Genomic DNA, 19,668 nt, shown 5'->3' on the forward strand with positions numbered 1-19,668 from the left:
TTTTGGCAATACAAAAACATTACGAGGGCCTGCATGGTGCAGTGGTTTCAGAGATGGAGATCAGGGCTCAGTTCATCATTCATCTGTGGAAACCCACCTTGGATGAGTCACAGACCCTCAACTCCAAAAAACCCTGTGATAAAGTCACTTAGGGTCACTATAACTTGAAGACACATAGGAACAACAGCAGTGAAAGTCATTGTGTGAAAGAAATAGTTTAGTCTCCATATGAAACTATGTAATTTATCTAATCCTGTTTTGCCTGGAATCCCATTAAAAACCTTTCAATTATAAAAATATCTTTAAAATATTTAATACCAACTATTCTGAGTTTACTTTTTAAAAACAAAGTTTAGCTATTGTTTTATAACTGGTACTGGGTTTCAAGATGAAATATATTTCCCAATACCTTCTCCCCATTCTTTCAGCTCATCTATGGCTCATTTGCGCCCACAAAGAGTGGGAATGGGCACGTCCCTTCCTTTTACCGCATGGCCACCAATGAAGACCCTCAGTATATGGGGATTATCAACTTACTTCAGCATTTTGGATGGACATGGGTTGGACTCTTTGTGGTAGATGATGACAGTGGAGAACATTTTTTGGAGACAATGGAACTATTACTTTCCCAGAATGGAATATGTTCAGCCTTTTCCACGCAAATAAGAAACCAAGAACATTTTCATGACTCAAGCACACAGAAACATAGAACACAGTATTTGTATCAGATATTCAAATCACCCAAAGCCAGAATATTTATCCTCTATGGTTACATTTATACTATTATGTGGATTTGGTATTTTATAACTCAAGGAGCTCTTGGGGATAAGTACAAGGTGTGGATTACAACTGCCCAGTCTGATTTTGTGTTAGCAAGCCTTGACCAGGATGGCAGTTTGCAAATGTTCCAAGGTGCCCTTTCTTTTAGGATTCACTCTAGTGAAGTTCCAGGGTTCCAGGCATTTCTTCAAGCTCTCACACCGGACTGGACCAAAGCAGATGATTTTCTCAGGGATTTCTGGCAGGAAGCATTTGACTGTCCAGTCCCGGATCCCAAGATGCCATACAAGTTGTCTGGAACATGGGCGGGAGAGAAGAGGCTGGAGAACTTGATTGCTCCTCTTTTTGAACTGCGTATGAGTGGCCACAGCTATGGCATTTATAATGCTATATATGCTGTTGCACATGCTTTACAGGCTTTGTTCTCATCTAGGTCCAAACACAGAAGTGTATTTGGGCGTAAAAGAGGAGATCTTCAGGATTTGAAGCCTTGGGAGGTAATGTCTCCACCATAAAATGAATATATTTCCATTATTAATACAAAGATGCTGTAGTTAGGAACTTATTGTGCATAGAATTCACCTTTTTTGTGTCGAAAGTGCTCTTTTGTGCATGAACCACATATTTTTGTGGGAAAAAATTATTTCTGACTAGTCTCTAAACAGGAATATTATTTTGTGCATGGAAAAGACTGTTTTCTGCACAAAAGACCTGTGAAACATTTGCATAGGATAGGTCCCAGACGAAGAATAATCTCTGAAGAGCATTTACTTTGAAAACTAATGTCCCATACAGACAGGCCAAAATAAAGCTGCTTCGGGTCACTTTTGAGGTATGCTGTTTCAATGATGCATGTGTCCTAAGAGTCTGGAAGCTGTGCCAAATCTGTGCTCTAGTCCTTAGGACTGGATCATGGCTTTGGCACGGCTTCCTGACTCTTAAGACACATGTATCATTGAAACAGCATACCTCCAAAGTGACTGGAAGCAGCTTTATTTTAGCCAGTCTGTATGGGGCCTATGCCACTTTATGTAAGTAAATTAATACAATTACTCATTTATTACTTAAGGAATGAAATTACCAAAATTTTACATCCTTGATCATGAAATCCGCAGGAAGGCTTTTTCCTTACTCCACATACCAATGCTGTATTTTGGAAAGGGAATGTGATGCAGGGCCTTCCCAGGCGATGCTCTGGGGCACTAGGCTTTCTTTTCAATTGAGGCTACAGTGGTTTCCTTCTTGTGCTTTTGTCAGCAAGTTGAGATTTTCTTTTTATTCCAGCACACTTTTTGGAACTGCTTTGATTATTATTGTTGTTGTTATTATTATTATTTATTTATTTATTTATTTATATAGTGTTGTAGATTTACACAGCGCTGTATATACCAACAATAAAATTGATAAAAATGAAACCTGCCAATGGCGTACATTCTACAAAATACATATAAAACAATAGATAATAATACAAGATAGAGTTAGATAAAAAATAAGCAGGCAACAAATTAAAAAAACATCAACTATCAACTATCAAATATCAGATAACAATCGGATAAGCAATCACACAATGCTTGAGAATGGCATTGTGTGATTGTTTGATGATTCCATGAAGGGTTTAGTCCTATTTTCAAGATAGTCTTTTGTATTCTTTTACTTGTATCTATTTTTTTTTGTCTTGAAAGCTTTCTTTTGTTCTTGTTTTGGGGAAAAGATGGAGTATAAATAAAGTAACCCAGTTTAAAATATAATTTCTCTCTCCATCCAGTGTACAAATAGGAATCTCTGTCTGTAATGGAAACCACTTTTTGCACAATGGTTTGTTGTTAGATAAAAGAATTTGTAGCATCAATGTGGAATATTGAGAACGGAAAGCAAATCCAATTGCAATTCATTTAATCACAATTATTTTATCTCATATATTTCCCTGGCTACACTGTATTATGATCAAGGATAGAGCCACACAGTTATGGACATTATACATTAATGTGATGCATCTGAAGTTTTGTTACTCTTGTTAACCTAGTTCTTCCTTTCTCATGTTCAATTTATAGCTCCACCCTTTCCTTCGAAGCATTTCATTTAACAACTCGGCTGGAGAAAGCATATCTTTTAATGCTAACAAAGAAGTGAGAGCTGGATTTGATGTCATGAACTTGGTTACCTTTCCAAATAATTCTTTTCTTAATGTGAAAGTTGGAGGGATAGATCCAAATGCTCCTGATGGAAAAGAATTCATTATTCATGAGGACATGATTACTTGGCACAGAAACTTTAATCAGGTGCAGATTCCAAAGTATTCTTGGTCTTCAAGCTGCCAAAGACGGGTGGTTTAAGAGCAAAAAGTAGAAATATCCACTGTGAACTAAATACACTCTATTCCCTGCATGTTAGGTTTTTATTACAGCATATATCCATCCTATGCAAAAACTAAAAAGAAAAGCAATGTTAATGTCTCTGTTTCTTCTTGTTGTTAATTGCCCTCAAGTTGATCTCAACTCATGGCAACCATGTGGATGAGACATCTCCAAGCTCTGTTCAGGGCCTACATGCTTATGTCTCTGGCCTCCCTGATTGACTCCATCCATCTGGTGTGTGGTCTTCCTCTCCTTATACTTCCTTTCACCGTTCCCAGTTTTATTGTCTTTTCTAATGATTCATTTTCCCCTCATGATGGGATCAAATGATAACAGCCTCATTTCATTCATCCTGGCTGCCAGGGTACTGCACTTAGGGCAGAAAAATGAAATGCACAGATATAGGATGGGGAACACCTGGCTGAATGAAACTATGTGTTAAAAGGGATCTGGGAGTCCAAGTAGACCACAAGTGGAACATGAGTCAACAGTGTGATGCGGCAGCTAACAAGGCCAATGTGATTTTAGGCTGCATCAATAGAAGTCTAGATCAAGGGAAGTAATAGTGCCATTCTATTCTGCTCTGGTCAGGCCCCACCTGGAATACTGTGTCCAGTTCTGAGCACCACAATTTAAAAAGGATGTTGAAAAACTGGAGCGTGTCCAATGGAGGGTGACTAAAATGGTGAAGGGTCTGGAAACCATGTTCTATGACGGACGACTTAGGGAGCTGAGGATGTTTAGCCTGGAGAAGAGAAGGTTAAGAGGTGATATGATTGCCCTGTTTAAATACTTGAAGGGATGTCATATTGATGAGGGAACAAGCTTGTTTTCTGCTGCTCCAGAGACTAGGACTGGGAGGAATGGATGCAAACTGCAGGAAAAGAGATTCCACCTCAACATTAGGAGGAACTTCCTGACAGTAAGGGCTGTTCGACAGTGGAACACACTCCCTCAGAGTGTAGTAGAGTCTCCTCCTTAGAGGTCTTTAAACAGAGGCTAGATGGCCATCTGTCAATGAGGATGCTTTGATTGTGATTTCCTGCATGGCAGATTGGGGTTGGACTGGATGGCCCTTGTGGTCTCTTCCAACTCTATGATTCTATAATTCTAGGGTCCTATCTATAGCAATACCTTTCAAATAACTAGGACAAATATGTTTAGCAGTTTTCATAGACTCATAGAATCATAGAGTTGGAAGAGACCACAAGGGCCATTCAGTCCAACCCCCTGCCATGCAGGAAATTTTTATTATACCTTGAATGATTTCAGCTCACACTGAGATGAAACTAGAACAAGACTGTGGGCCAACAATAGGCCATCCTTACAATGTAAGAATACCATTTTAGATATTAATTTCATACATTATATTCAACATTATTGCATAACACTTTTATTATATATCCTTTGATGATTGCACAATTCTTCCAAATTTGCCCATCCCAGATATTTGTTATCTCTAAGTATAGGTCCGCCCCATTTCAGTCTGCAGTGACTCCTGCCCTCTTGGTTATCAGAAGAGAAAGAAGGAAGGGAAGAAATTTTGCTGCTATGATTGTGTTCCATGTCCAGAAGGGAAGATTTCCAACCAAACCGGTAGGTAGCACAAGGATTCCAGTGATTAAGATAAAGGCAGACAGTTACTTTTAACTTGGTGATAAGCAGATAAGTCTATGGTAAATGTCGATACATATTATTGTGCCAATTTACAACACTTCAAATCAAATAAGAGATTAAATATACTCCATGCAAGTTATACATCCTCTCATATCAGATGGGAAATATTGGGGCTTTGAACAGCATATTTTCAGTAGAGGTTGAGTTGGAAGACACAAAACGACAACTCAGGAGACAAACATTCAGTTGCAAGCCAACCATTACTTTAGTACAGAAGCTGGAGATGGAAAAGTGTACCCAATTTTTGCTGTAACTTTTCCTTTCCAGTGTTGTTCTTTAGCAACTTTAATCTCTTCAGAGCCTAATTGTCCTGAATACAGTGCAGACATAGCTGACAAAGATGCCATTGCCTTGTTCACACTTATTTTCCATTCACTGGAATTTAGAAGAGTACTCCATCAGGTAAAAATGTCTAACCATTAAAACCCGTCAGATGATCATTCAGAATGAATAAAAGAAGAAAGTCATACCTGGTATTTGGCTAGAGGTATAGCAAAATAGCCAGAAAAATGGAAGTGTAGAAATAGGGACGTATGAGTTATGAAATGTGCAGTTTGTCAAAGGTGCTACCATTGAACAGAACATGAAAAGGGGGAAAAAAACCTATAGCATTTCATTGTTTTCCATATGTAGAACTAGGAACAGCAGGTCCAGCATGGGGGAAATTAGTGCATAATTCTTATGGACTTTTTAAAAAGTGTCACACAGTGTCAACCTGCAACTGGTAACTGGAGAATAAGAGGTAATAAAATATGTTCAGGTTAGTTGCTCAGCACAATGACATTGCTTTGTTTTCCAGACATGGCTGACTGTTTAGAGTGTCCAGAAGATCAATATTCAAGCAAAGGCCAAGATCAATGCATCCCTAAAGTTATAATATTTATGTCCTACAAAGATCCTTTAGGAAAAGGTCTCGCTTCTAGTGCTGCTTTCTTTTCTCTGATCACAGCTTTGGTGTTGGGTGTGTTTATTAAACACAAAGATACTCCTATAGTCAAAGCCAATAACAGAGAGCTCACCTACATCCTTCTTTTTTCTCTCTTACTCTGCTTCCTCTCCTCCTTCCTGTTCCTTGGCCGTCCTGGGAAACTCACCTGCCTTCTCCAACAACCCATTTTTGGCACCACCTTCTCTTTGGCTGTTTCTTGTGTCTTAGCCAAAACCATCACAGTTGTGATGGCATTCATGGCCACAAGGCCAGGGTCCAACATGAGGAAATGGGTGGGGAAAAGAGTGGGTCTCTCCATTGTGTTCTCTTGTTCCTTCATTCAAGTTGTTATTTGTATTATCTGGCTTGGGACATTTCCACCATTCCCAGATTTAGACAAGAACTCCCTTTCTGGAGTAATCATTGTGCAGTGTAATGAAGGGTCTCCCTTTATGTTTTATCTAGTCCTGGGTTACATGGGACTTCTTTCCACCATCAGCTTCATTGTGGCTTTCCTAGCCAGGAAATTGCCAGACACTTTCAATGAAGCCAAATTGATCACCTTCAGCATGTTGATATTTTGCAGTGTTTGGTTGTCCTTCGTGCCTAGCTATCTGAGCATCAAGGGCACAGCCATGGTGGCTGTAGAGATCTTCTCCATCTTAGCCTCCAGTGCTGGGTTGCTCTGCTTTATATTTTCCTTTAAATGTTATGTTATTCTCTTTAAGCCTGAGCTAAACAACAGGGAGCAACTAACCAGGAGAAAGGTTGAGAACATTAAGCTGTCCATTTAAATATGTTATTCAGATGAATCTATCAGTTTCAGTTTCTTGTATTTTTTTTTTAAATGTGTGTGTCATTTTGGATAATTGAAAATAGTGATAATGGCTCTAACATCAGAACCAAATTGGTTATCAAGAATGGGACACTGCTGGGCTTTTGAGGTATTTTCATGCTGGTGAAAGGTTTTGGCAATGATCTGAGTACTGTATCTAGAAAGATTCTGGAGCAGCCTGGAAACTGCACTGGAGTTCCCCAGATTTTCTACATTTCACACTTGTCCTGTCTCCTTTGTAAGCAGTCCCATGTCTTAAAATCAAGACAAACAGCTGTCCCCAGCTATTTCCGGGCTGAAAGCTAGAGATCTGAGAGCTGGCATAGTTTAATTGTTTCAGTGTTGGACTATGACTCTGGAGACCAAGTACTGCATCCCTCCTTGGCCATGGGAACCTAATGGGTGACTCTGGGAAATACACAATCTCTCAACCTCAGGGGAAAGCAAAGGCACACATCCTCTAAACACATCTCGCTAAGAAAGCCCCAAATCTTGCTTTAGGGTTGCCATGATTCAGAAATGACTTCAAGACACACATCAACAACAAGGAAAAGATTTACATGGCAACTGCCTTTCCCCACTAATACAAACATATGTGTATCTGTGTTCATTCTCTTCTATGAGTGACTGGCCAGAGAGTATTTTCTTCCCATCTGTTATCTCTGCCTCATCATTTCAGGGCTGGTTTGGGTCATGTGATAAAACTGAAAGCTTCCTTTCTCCAATCTACACAGGATACTGATGGAGGGAGAGAGGAATGGGAATAGGGCAGCTGAGCAATTATTGTCCCACGAAAGAAGGAAAAGAACGACAGTGGCAATTTCTATTTTTCCAAACTTGGGCCCTGTAGAATACTATAACAGCTTGGTCACAGAAAGAGGTGTTCTAGTCCACCTTATGAAAAGGGAGATAGGGGCCCTTATCAGATGAGTCTGGAACAGGGGGTCTTCAGCACTGGGCGGTTCGAATTCACGTTATTTCGCACAATACCATCATACCTGGGAGCCCCTCCGAATTGGCAGGATTCAAATTGGCCAATACGCATTCGCGCGAAGTGCATTCAGTGCAGAATGTTTAGCCACACCGGTGCTCAACATGAGGATTGGCCGATTCGTATCGGCCGCCTCGCACATGCTCAGTGGTGCCCTGCATGGGTTGCGACCTTAAACGCTTCCGGGGTGAAAGGGGAGGTCACGTCATGACAGCCCGGTAAACAGCTGGAGAGCCAGCTCATGCACATTAACAATCGCGATACAACGTGCCCTCTCTACATTCCTCTCTGTTTCCTCTCTACATTCCTGCTTGGTTTTAACGTTACCATGACCTTCCCTTGCAACAAATTAGCAATGCCCGGTTCTACGTGTGTGTGTGTGAGTGTGTGAATATGTATTCTGGGGGGGGAGGAGCAGTTCCAGCGGCTGTCAAAGAGGCTGGATGGCCATCTAAGTAAATGGGGATGCTTTTTTCCTCCTCCTCCTCCCGGCTTGGGAGCCAGCATAGGCTGCATCCCAGCAGGGAACAGGCGCGGGGCCGCTAGAATCGCGGCGATCGCCGCCGTTCCAACGGCCTCCTCCTCCTCCTCCCGGCTTGAGAGGCAGCCTATGCTGGCTCCCAAGCCGGGAGGAGGAGGAGGAGGCTGCTGGAACCACGATTCCAGCGGCCCCCGTGCCTCTTCCCTGCTGGGATGCAGCTTATGCTGGCTCCCAAGCCGGGAGGAGGAGGAGGAGGCCGCTGGAACCGCCTCCCCCCCGCTTCCCTGGAACCGGCAAGAGGAAAGACCCACCGGAAGTTAAAATTGGAATCTGGGGGTCTTGCGATGGAATTCAGCACTGGGTAGTCACACCAGACCCATTCGCACTGAGATCGAACAGAGCCCCAATCCAGGATATTGCCAATCCCCTTATCAGCGCACTGGCCAACACGCTCCAAAAAGAGGAGCCAGTACGCATTCAGTTCGGCAGCTCGCGCATTCACGTGAGTTCGGATTGGGCCATTCGAATGCTGGTATGATGGTATTGTGCGAAATAACGTGAATTTGAACCGCCCAGGGCAGAAGAGCCCCAGTTCCAGACTCATCTGATAATGGCCACTGGTTGGTACAGACTGGTGCTTTGCACCGACCTGAGGCTGATTTTAGGTCTCCGTAGGGCTGGGCATCCAGCCCTACTTTTGGCACCCGTGCACCATCTTGCCATGGCCCCGTGATGATGACACACGGGTGTCCAAGCATCCAAATGGCACTCGCCGGAAGAGGCACTTATGACACTTCAAATAAGAAGTGTGTCTGTGCTGCACCATGCGGTTCGCGAAGCACTGATGAGGGGCAAATACAGGTGCCATGGAGCCACCTGTCTGCATCCCCCCATTGTCAGAGTAAACTGCACTCTGAGTAGAAAATGTGATAGATGTGGCTATGGCCTGAAACTGGAACAAGCGTGAAAAGGTAACCTGAATTCAGTTGGGAGACATGATGACTCAACATTTGAAGAGTCCTGAGTCACAGGAAGCTGATGACAGAGGGGCAGGAGGTGAAGTTAGCAAACTTCAATTCTGTAGAGTCATAGCTGTCAGGTGACAGGAAACTGGGTTGACGAAACTCAAATCCCAAGAGGGGATACTGTATATAAGTGTGTGAGCTGAATGCTCAGTGTGGTTGTATTTTAATAGGAGTCTGGCAAAGCTGTACATAGCTGTAATCAAGAATAAAAATCACATTGTGAGAACTCAGCAGTCCAGCAGTTCTTGTCTTGCCAACAGTGTCTGTGTGGGAGGATTTTCACTCTGCAGCCTGCACCAAACTTCACAGCAGAGACTCTTCTGTAGCATCTTGTTCCTGGCATAAGTCTTCTACATGTTGATCCCAGATTACACATGACCCAACAGACATTTGTAATGGAGGCAATGAAAATACAGTCGGCTCTTCTTAAACACAGATTTTTTTAATATATGGATTCAAGCATCCACGGTTTGACAATGTTCAAAAAAAGTATAAATTTTAAATATCAATCCTTGATTTTCCATTTTTTATAAGGGACACCATTTTGCAACACAAGGGATCCTGGAACCAAACCCCAGTGTATAACAATGTATGGAACATTCTGCTGTTGGTGGTATTGGGTTTGTGGTTGACCATCTCCACACTTTACATTAAATTTAAGGGTTCTTCATGCTCCAGAAGACTTCTCTTATCCAGCATAAGAGCAAAGCATCAAATCATTTTTCATCCTATTTTCTTTATTTTGCTGTTTCAACAATTTGTGATTTCCAGTGTGACTGCATCTCAGCTGTGTGCACATGCATGTATACACACAAAAACACACATTCTAAGAAGTAGGCTCTGGGCAAGTGATCAGTTGCTATAGAAGGAGCATTTCCCATAGGACACAACAGATTTGCCTTACTGAAAACAGTGGGAGTTACTTTGAGTAAATGGGACTGCATATGTATACATAACAGCCATATATACAGTATATACATCCTGGCTCCAATTTAATTCTGCTTTTTCTTTTATCACAGTCTGTACACAAAGTACTACTTAACTACTTGGAGGACATTAAAATAGTACTGTATCTAACTCTTTTAAAAAGTAATGTTCATAATTCTTAATAAATGCATATTGAATCTCCATGCTGCCTCTCCTGTTTATCCACATCCAGAACACAACCTTTCATACAAAGTTGTCCATCCATCAACCAGGGCAGGGCCCAGCCCAGAATCTTGTGAGATGTAACTCTCCTTCTTCATCTACAAGCTGATAAACTCTCAGAACTATTAGAATCATAGGACACAACAGATTTGCCTTACTGAAAACAGTGGGAGTTACTTTGAGTAAATGTGACTACATATGTATACATAACAGCCACACACACACACACATATGATTACACTTTTTTCTCTCCCTGGGTGATACTTTTTGGGATATCTTTCACATTTCAAGATGTTTGCAAAAAACAAAAAATGTTTTTGAAAAAGAAATGACCTCTTTGTGTGATAAACAATATTTTTTTGTATAAATGAAAATTTCAGAAACAAACATTTGAAATGTGAAAAATCTTATTGGAGTTGACCTCTTGATCTGGTGAGATATACATTCTCATGAGGAGCTCTTCCCAAACCCCCAAAAGTATTCCTTACATTTCTCCTCTAGATCAGAGAACTGGGACTCATTCACAGCTCTTTCATGCCACAGAGATAAAACAGTTTGACATCACTTTAACTGTCATGGCTACATGCTATCTAATTCTTAGATTTGTAGTTTGGTGAAGTATTCAACCTGGACTGTCAGAGAGGCCCAGAGCTTTACCAAACTATAAATCCCAGGATTTTGTAGGGTAGGCTCATGGCGGTTAAAGGCTGCATCTCCACTGCAGAAATAATGCAGTTTGAATCTGCTTTAACTCCCATCATTCAGTGCTATGAAATCCTGGGATTTGTGTTGTGGCACTAGAGCTCTCTGACAGAGAAGGCTAAACATCTAACAAAACTACAAATCCCAGGATTGCATAGCATGGAGCCACAGCAGTTAAAATGGTGTCAAACTGCAATATTTCTGCAGACCCTTGTATAGTTCTTGCAACAGTGTTGGGCCAAAGTTTTTCTATGGGCCACATGCATCCCCTCCCTTCATGCAGGACTCCAGCCATTTAGAAAATTCTCTAATCCTTCCCACACACTGTTTTCCTTCCCCTTTTCCTTTGAAAAACATGAAAACAGGTAATATTTGCATTTCAGAATTCTGATCCTTATACAGTTTGCTATACAGTTCATTTTTGGTATGAAATTACCAAATACAAATAGAATATTTCACTTCTGGAATTTAAAGGACTTGGTATTTTTGTTTGTTTCTTTTTAAAATTGAAACTGTGAGTAAAGCTAAATCAATGTAAGACATTTAAATGACCAGCTTGATGCTTTACTCTCCTCTTGGTGAGCTGCTGCCTGCTGTTCAGCTCTGGCTTGAGCAGAATAATGTAACATTTGAAGGGAAAGATAAAACAGAGCAACCCAGCACTGGAGACTAAGATAGCGAAGATCTGCACAGCTACCATGCCTGTCCCCTTTGTACTCAGATAAGTGGGAACAAAGGACAGCCAAACACTGCAAAAGAGCAACATGCTAAATGTGATAAACTTGGCTTCATTAAAGATGTCTGGCAATTTCCTGGCTAGGAAAGCCACAGTGAAGCTGATGATGGACAGAAATCCCATGTAGCCCAGGACAAGATAAAACATGATGGAAGAGCCTTCATTACATTGCATAATGATTTCTTCAGTAACTGATTTCATGTCTAAAAATGGGAATGGGGGGAAAGTTCCAATCCAGATGGCACAAATGCCCACTTGAATGAAGGAGCAAGATACGACAATTGAGCTTGCCACTCGTTTCTTCACCCACTTTTTCATCTTGGAACTGGGCTTGGTAGCCATGAAAGCTAAAATCACAGTGAAGGTTTTGGCTAACACAGAAGAAACAGCCACAGTGAAGCTGATAGCAGAAACTGGTTGTCGGAAAAGGCATGTGAATTTCCCAGCCGGGCCAAGGAACAGGAAAGAAGAGAGAAAGGAGAACAAGAGGGAGACAAGGAGAGTGTAAGTGATCTCCCTGTTGTTGGCTTTGACTATGAGAGTGTCATTGTGTAGAACAAAAATTCCAAGAACCAAAACGGTGATCAGTGCTAAGAAAATGGCGACTGAAGTAAAAATCTTCCCTAATGTTTCTTCAAAGGAGAGAAAGGTTATACGTTTATGGATACAATGATCCTGGTTCCTGCTTGGATATTGATCATCTGGGCACTGGAAGCACTCACCTTTGTCTGAGAAAGAAAGAAAGAAAGAAAGAAAGAAAGTCAATTATGGTGATGAGTCATGTGGAAAACGAGGCCAAGTTCCAAGGCTATTTTTATGTTGAGAGCTATTTCTTCTATTGACTACCTTCTTATTGTTTTCATCCAACACTGGAGTCACTGGGTAACCTTGGGTGAGTCACTCTCAGCCCCAGAAAACTCTGTGAGAGGCTCACCATAAGCTGGAAATGACTTGAAGACACACAACAACACAACCAACATTTTATTAGCAACCTTTCCTGTCAACAATAACGTATTTGATTAGGATGTATATTTGATTATTGATGCTCATACATTTTGGTGAAGATTATGTTTCTAAACTGGGGAGCTGGCAAAATGACTGATGCCCTTCAGGACTGATGCATAAGAGGACCAATGCACATCAGTGTCATTATGCTTTGGGACACCAGGTAGGGAGTGCCAATGGGCACTTATACAGCCCAATGCACACGATCAGGACACTCTTTCTGGTGTCTTTACAATTCACTAACATGGTTTTTTAGAGCCTGGATATTTACTGGGGTTTGGTTCCAGGAATATTCCCCCCGCCATGAATACCAAAATCCATGGATGATCAGGTCCCATTATATACAATGGGGTAGTAAAATGATGTCCCTTATATGGCAAAATCATGTTTAACTTTCTGAAATGATTTTTTAAAAAATATTATCAAGTTGTGGATGGTTGAATCTGTGGATGCAGAATACATGGCTATGGAAAGCCAACTGTATAGGTAAAGTTGTGTACCATAGACTATGATATAATTTGGAATTATTGTAAGTGATCGGAATGATAACTGCGAATGCCTGACATTTACTTGGTGGTTATGTTCATTTCAAAGACTGAAATATATATATAAAATCATCTACATTATTCTAGTGGTTTTACCTACCTGTTTGGTTGGAAATCTTCCCTTCTGGACAGGGAATGCAATCATAGCAGCAAAATTTATCCCCTTCCCTCTTACTCTTCTGATAACCAGGAATGCAGGAGATACTGCAGACTGAAAGAGGAGGGATCTGCCCATAAAGATGAGGAATGTTTAGTGTGGGCAAAATTGGGAAACATTCTTTGATTATAATGTGATGTACAAATAAAAAAGAGACACAGAGGAGTGCAAAATCTGATACATGACATAATTTTCCAAACTCTTTTCCCATGTGGCAAGCATGGCTAAACGTTGGACCACATTCCTCTTATAGCTAACAATTTTTGTGTACATGACAGTCTTAACAAGAATAAGAAAAAGTATAATAAATATTTGTTACAGGTTGAGTCTCCCTTAGCCAAAAAGATTGGGACCAGAAGTGTTTGGGATTTTGGAATACCCGTATTTTCATATATGTACATAAAGAAGTATCCTGAAGATGAGACCGAAGTTTAATTAAATAAACAGTGTAATAAAATATTACACTGAAGGTAATATTTTATAACATTTTATAATATTTTTTAACATTTATCTGAAGATGCCAGCCACAGATGCTGGTGAAACGTCAGGAAGAAACTCTGCTAGAACATGGCTACATAGTACAAAAAACCCACAAAAAAAACATTTTTAATAAATTTGTGCATGAAGCAAACTTTGTGTACATCGAATAACGAGAAATCTAAGGTGCCCCTATCTCAGCCACCCATGAAAAATGTTTTGGTTTATGGAATATTTGGGATTTCAGAATTCTGGATAAGGGAGACTCAAGCTCCATGTCAGATATTGTTTCAGTTTCATTATGTGATACTTTAACTTTAAACCCCTTGTTAGATTCTGAATAGATTCTGGCTGAACAGAAGGATGGACAAATAATTAGATAGACTACATAATGGATCTTCTCTTTTTAGTTTTTGAGTATTAGGGCAGGTTACAGACCGCTCATATGGGGCAGCGTGCACCCGCCCCTTTCCCCAATGTATCGGGGCCTCAGCTGCCAGACCGGCAGCCTCCGAGGCCCCGATCCGCTGCTTTCCAGGCTCCGGGGAAGCTGCAAAAGGCCGCTTCCTCACGGCCTGGAAAGGGGTGTCCTTGGAGCTTCAAGCCCCAAGGATACCCAGCGATGGCGGGAGGAGGAGAAAGGGGCCACTTGGCCCCTTTCTCCTCTGCGTCGCTGGTGCAGCTGTCTGAAGGCTGTGCCCAGCGACGCAAACCCAGAGGAGCTCCGAAATGGAGCTCCTTCTGGGGACACGGAAAAGGGCGCCCTAGGCGCCCTGGCATGGCCCCAATACGTCACAACTGCAGCACCTCGTTTGGAGGCGGCGCAGTCGTGACGTAGTGATGGTGGCAGCCGTGTGGAACGGCCGCCGCCATTTTCTATGCACAGAGCGCGTACTAGGGTTAGGGGGCTGCGGAAGCACCGCCCCTTCCTAACCCTAGTATGCGCTAGTCACGTACTTTCTGGCGGTCTGTAACGAGCCAATGCTAGTATCCTTAGACACATGCACACAACCACCATCAACTAATCATCCAGGATCTCTTTAATTCACAAAGATTACATCCAGTTCTATTTCTTAGATCACCCTTATTTATCATTATTTGCCCACTAAAAATAGCCTGGAATCCACACCTGGTTAAAGCTTCTATGCCAAGTGATCCTGTTGACATTAATGACAAATCCTCCCCCTTCAGGAACAAGTGGATCTATGTGCCCAACCTTCACATTAAGAAAAGTGCTGTTTGGAAATGTAACCATGTTCAGTATGTCAAATCCAGATATAATTTCCCTTTTATTATCAAAATACACTCTTTCTCCAGCAGAGTTGTTAAAGACAATACCTTGAAGAAAAGGGTGTAGCTATTTAAAAAAGAAGAAAGAAAGAAAGAAAGAAAGAAAGAAAGAAAATAAATGACTAATTCATATTGACTTACTTCAGTAAACATCTGTAACTTTGTGGCTGGCTACTTACTCATATATATGCAACAAATGGAATAAATGAACTGTTTTTATTTTGAGTAACCTTGGATTTTGCCAATGTAATAATAGCCATATAAGGTCTAATATGCATTGCAGAAAACACATTTTCACAAAGTTTAAACCATCATAGCTTAATGCTATGGGATTCTGGGATTTGTAGTTTTGTAAGGCATCAGAGCTCTTTGACAGATAAGGCTAAATATCTTATAAAACTATAAAGCCCCGAATTCCATAACATTGAGTCATGGCAGTTAAAGTAGTCTCAAACTGCATTAATTCTGCAGTGTAGTTAAGAGATAAGGCTCTTGCAGCACAAAAAGGATAAAGGGAAGGGAGGAGGGGGGGAGGAGAAATGTAGAAAAAATTTTAAGACTGCTTTTTATTATAGCATAAGCTTTTGTGGATAAGTAATGAGTTTATATCCACAAAATATCATGCTAAAATAAAAAGCATTTAGTTTAAAGGTGCTGCTACATTCCTTCTCCCCACCTCCACCTCCCTTCCTCCTTTTTATCTTGGATTCTACCATTAGCTTTATCTACTGTATATACTCAACTATAATTCGACCTCATGTATAAGTCGAGGCCAGGTTTTGGAAGCAAAATTATGGATTTTGATACGACCCTTGGATAACAAACAAACAAACAAGCTTCATTTATAGACCACTTCATACCGCCTAAGCAGTGTCTAAGTGGTTTACAACTGTAAGCTAATTTGCCCCCAACAATCTGGGTATTCATTTTAGCTACCTTGAAAGGATGCAAGCCTGAGTCAAGCTTGAGCCCTTTTTCTGGTCTTGAACTTGCACCCTTGTGGTTTTGAGTGAGTGGCTGCAATATAGGCATTTAACTACTGCACCACCAGGGCTCCTAAGTTGAGGGTAAAACTTAGGGGCATGTAACAAAGGATCTAAATGCTGAAGCAAAGGAAAACAATGCCAAAGAACCTGCAAAATGATGGCAGGCATAACTGTTTTAACTCATACTAAAGGCAGGATGGAAAAGAGAGTAGAGGGAGGTCAGTGCTTCTAGAACAGATTGCACTCTTGCCTTATACCAGGGGATCGTTCCCTTTTTAATAAGTTAAAGTCTAATGTTTACATTTGACCCATGGATAAGTCGACCTGGGATTTTTGGGTCAATTTTTTGACTAAAATTTATAGACTTGTACATGAGTATATACAGTAGTTTCACTTCAAAATAGTCATCCCTCAAAAATTGGATTTCCATTGCAGGGAAAGGGGAATTTTCTGATCCCCATTTTGTAGATTGCAAGGCAAGATCAATGTATCCTTTGCACCTTTGTCTGTGACATTATTTGCAAGTAATTCAGGATGAGGGACTAGATGAGGTGGACATTTTTTTTAGTAATTATGGAAATAAATGTATTTCATTTCTGAGCCATTACCTGCCAAGGCTGCAAATATTGAAGATCACTCTTGTTACCATCAATCATTGCTCTGCGATTCAGCCTAGATGCGTACAAGGCCTGTACAGCAAGTGCCAAAACATAGACAGCATTATAAATGCCATAGCTTAACCCAGTCATGCGCATCTCAAAAAGAGGTGGAATGAGGCTCTCCAACCTCTCCTCCCCTGTGCATGTTCCAGAAACTTTGTATGAAATCCTGGGATCTGGAAGGGAACAGTCAAATGCTTGCTCCCAGAATTCCTTGAATAAATCATCTGCTGCTGTCCAACCAGGTTTTAAGGTCTGAAGAAATGTCTGGAACTCTGGAGGCTCAGCTGAATGAATATGGAAGGAAAGAGCCCCGTTGAACATTTGCAAATTGTCATGCCGGTTAATGCTTTCTAAAATAAAATCAGCCTCAGCAATTGTAATCCACACCTTTCCAATCAATGCACTGTTTGTATCTGCAAGAGCTCCTTGAGTAATATGAACATACACCCAAAGAATGGCACCAGTTTTACCATAAATGACAAAAATCCTGGATTTTGAAAACTTGAATATATGATACAGCTTATGGATTAAATTATTCCATCCATTTCGGTCATCAATATGTTTTTGGCTTGGAATTTGTATTGTGAAATCTGAACATATTCCGCTCTGTGAAAGCAATGCCTCCATTTTTCCCCCTCCACGGTCATCATCCATTACAAAAAGCCCCACCCATGTCCACCCAAAGTGCTTAAGCAAACTAATAATCCCATTATCCTGAAGGTCTGCGTTGGGTGCCATGTGATAAAAGGAGTGGAGTTGCACCATCTCAGCCTTTAGTAGGGAAAATGAGCCATATGCGAGCTGGAAAAATTTGGAAGAAGTATTTGAAAATACATTTCCTTTTACAGTCTGCCCTTCCTTTACGCGGGGGATCCATTCCAGACCCCCCTCCCATGTAAAGGGAATTCCACCTATGCTCGAGTCCCATTTAAATGAATGGGGCTGGTGCACACGGCAGCATGGCAGCAAGAGCGCACCATGGGCGTGTGCCCCATTATTCCTAATGGGATGCGCTGCCTCTTCTCTCGGTGTGGCTTTCAGAGTATGCTGAAAGCCATGTAAAGCACACCCACATATTTCTCATTGATTAGAAGATAAGAAATTTAATAAAACTTTTCAAATTTGTTCAGCTGTGAGTTTCAAGAGAAAAGGTGCACTGCATTTAAGGATCTTACCTGTGGAATCTTGTAGATACTTAAGATGGTTGTCATGCGGAATGTAGTCTTAGAGTCAAGCGCCCCAATGATGGCTAATGGTTTTTTATGGCTTTGACAGACATAATTGAGAACGAAGCTATATGATTTGAAGAGGAGTTCAAAAGTGGTACGATACGTCATCTGAGCATCATTGTAGCTGTCATAGATATGGAATCCAAGGGTGACATTTGGTAAGATGCTGGGATTCTCATTGATCTCCTTTACAGCAAAAACCAAGGACAGGACATGCTGGTAGTACTTTGTCATCACCCTGTAAATAGAGTTCCACATACTTTTCTCAGAGAATTTGACATCAAAGTTGTTTTGAAGTAATACCAGTCTTTTCACTATTTTAGCTGTTTAACTGTAACTGTAAGGCAATCTTGATCTCAAAGGAAGTATATTTGTGTTGCTAATGGAGTTTAAATTTTATTTCCTGGACTTGATGACTCTGTCCTCCAGAACCTCTATGGCCAGAAGAGGCCTGCCTGGCTGGATATCCCTCCATACCATCTTAATTGAGAACAAAATCACAACAAAAACAACATCTTGACAAAATCTAGGCCTGTGACTTTAATATCGTCATAATTCCTTTCTATCTCATGTATGGTATTTAACTGCTTTGCCTGATGAAAATGCCAATAGAGCTTTGAAAGCGTGTAACATATATTTTGTGCATTTTGGTGAATCTAATGAAGGTATCACTGTTCTGTGGATTTTGGAAGTACTGTAAGGTTATGTGTTTATCCTAAGAGTCAAGTGAAGAACTGGAAAAGGTGTTCCTTTTGGTGGCCTGCATGCCAACCCCACCAGAACCTGGTAGTATTTTCTTTGTGTAGTAAAAAGATAATGTAATTTTTCTAAGTGCTCCTCCTCTATCTACTCTACTGTTTGCTCTCCCTCTGCTTTTTGTCCCTTCCCATCTTCTTTTTTTCCCCTCTTCAGTTTTATTCAGCCTTTGTGCAACACCCAAAGCAAAAGTAACACCAAAACCTACTAGTTTTGCACAAAAAAACTTGGCTTCTTGGTATGAAAAACTTGATTTTCAAACAACAAAAACCTCCCATATGTTTTATGCCTCCCATATGTATTACGTTCCCAGAAAAAGTACATGGGTTTTTTTGCACAAAAAGCACGTTCCTTGTTCACCTCTGACCAATTTTACACAAAATGTAGTTCTGGAAGCAAGGGGGGTTTGCATAAAAACTGCAGTTATTTGCACCTATCTACATGATTTTTATGATTTATAAAAAACAAACAAAACAAAACAAAATGGAACAAAACATGTATTTCTAAGCAGAATAGTTTCCTAAAACGTTTGGGGGAAATTCACCAAATTCTGGGGCTCTGGGATTTCCCAAGCATTTCTGTCAAATTTCCAGAAACCATTTTTCTACTGAGATATGTATAATGGAGAATATTGTTTCCATGCCTACTCAGCAAATTGTATCAGGGAAAATACATTGACTTCAAGGCTAATGGGAGATGCTTTCTATTTTGGGGAAATACTTATTTTGGCAGAAATCCACATGATTTTTGTACAGAGGCTTATTTTCTACCCAGAACAATCATAGCACAAAAAATGTGTTATATGCTGAAAACGTGATTTTTGCACAGGAATTGAAAAATTGGTAGATTGGGTAAAATGTGCAAATATTTGCACAAATTAGGAACAGGTGCATTAAATATACC

General features: G+C 40.8%; 2 protein-coding genes across 2 annotated transcripts; one reads left to right on the forward strand and one right to left on the reverse strand.

The window, feature by feature from the left end:
* The first annotated feature begins 491 nt into the window (after positions 1–491).
* On the forward strand, positions 492–6,533 carry LOC121933885 (vomeronasal type-2 receptor 26-like). Its single transcript, XM_042473877.1, has 4 exons — positions 492–1,277; positions 2,832–3,059; positions 4,604–4,730; positions 5,611–6,533. The coding sequence occupies exons 1-4, from the start codon at positions 492–494 to the stop codon at positions 6,531–6,533; spliced, it is 2,064 nt and encodes a 687-aa protein (XP_042329811.1).
* A 4,918-nt stretch (positions 6,534–11,451) lies between these two features.
* Positions 11,452–18,243, reverse strand: LOC121933886 (vomeronasal type-2 receptor 26-like). The gene is made up of 4 exons (XM_042473878.1): positions 17,956–18,243; positions 16,727–17,581; positions 13,309–13,435; positions 11,452–12,386 (listed from the first exon to the last, which is right to left on the reverse strand). The coding sequence occupies exons 1-4, from the start codon at positions 18,241–18,243 to the stop codon at positions 11,452–11,454; spliced, it is 2,205 nt and encodes a 734-aa protein (XP_042329812.1).
* Between the last annotated feature and the right edge of the window lie 1,425 nt (positions 18,244–19,668).

Source organism: Sceloporus undulatus, chromosome 6 (genome assembly GCF_019175285.1).
Source record: "Sceloporus undulatus isolate JIND9_A2432 ecotype Alabama chromosome 6, SceUnd_v1.1, whole genome shotgun sequence".
Lineage (NCBI taxonomy): Eukaryota > Metazoa > Chordata > Lepidosauria > Squamata > Phrynosomatidae > Sceloporus > Sceloporus undulatus.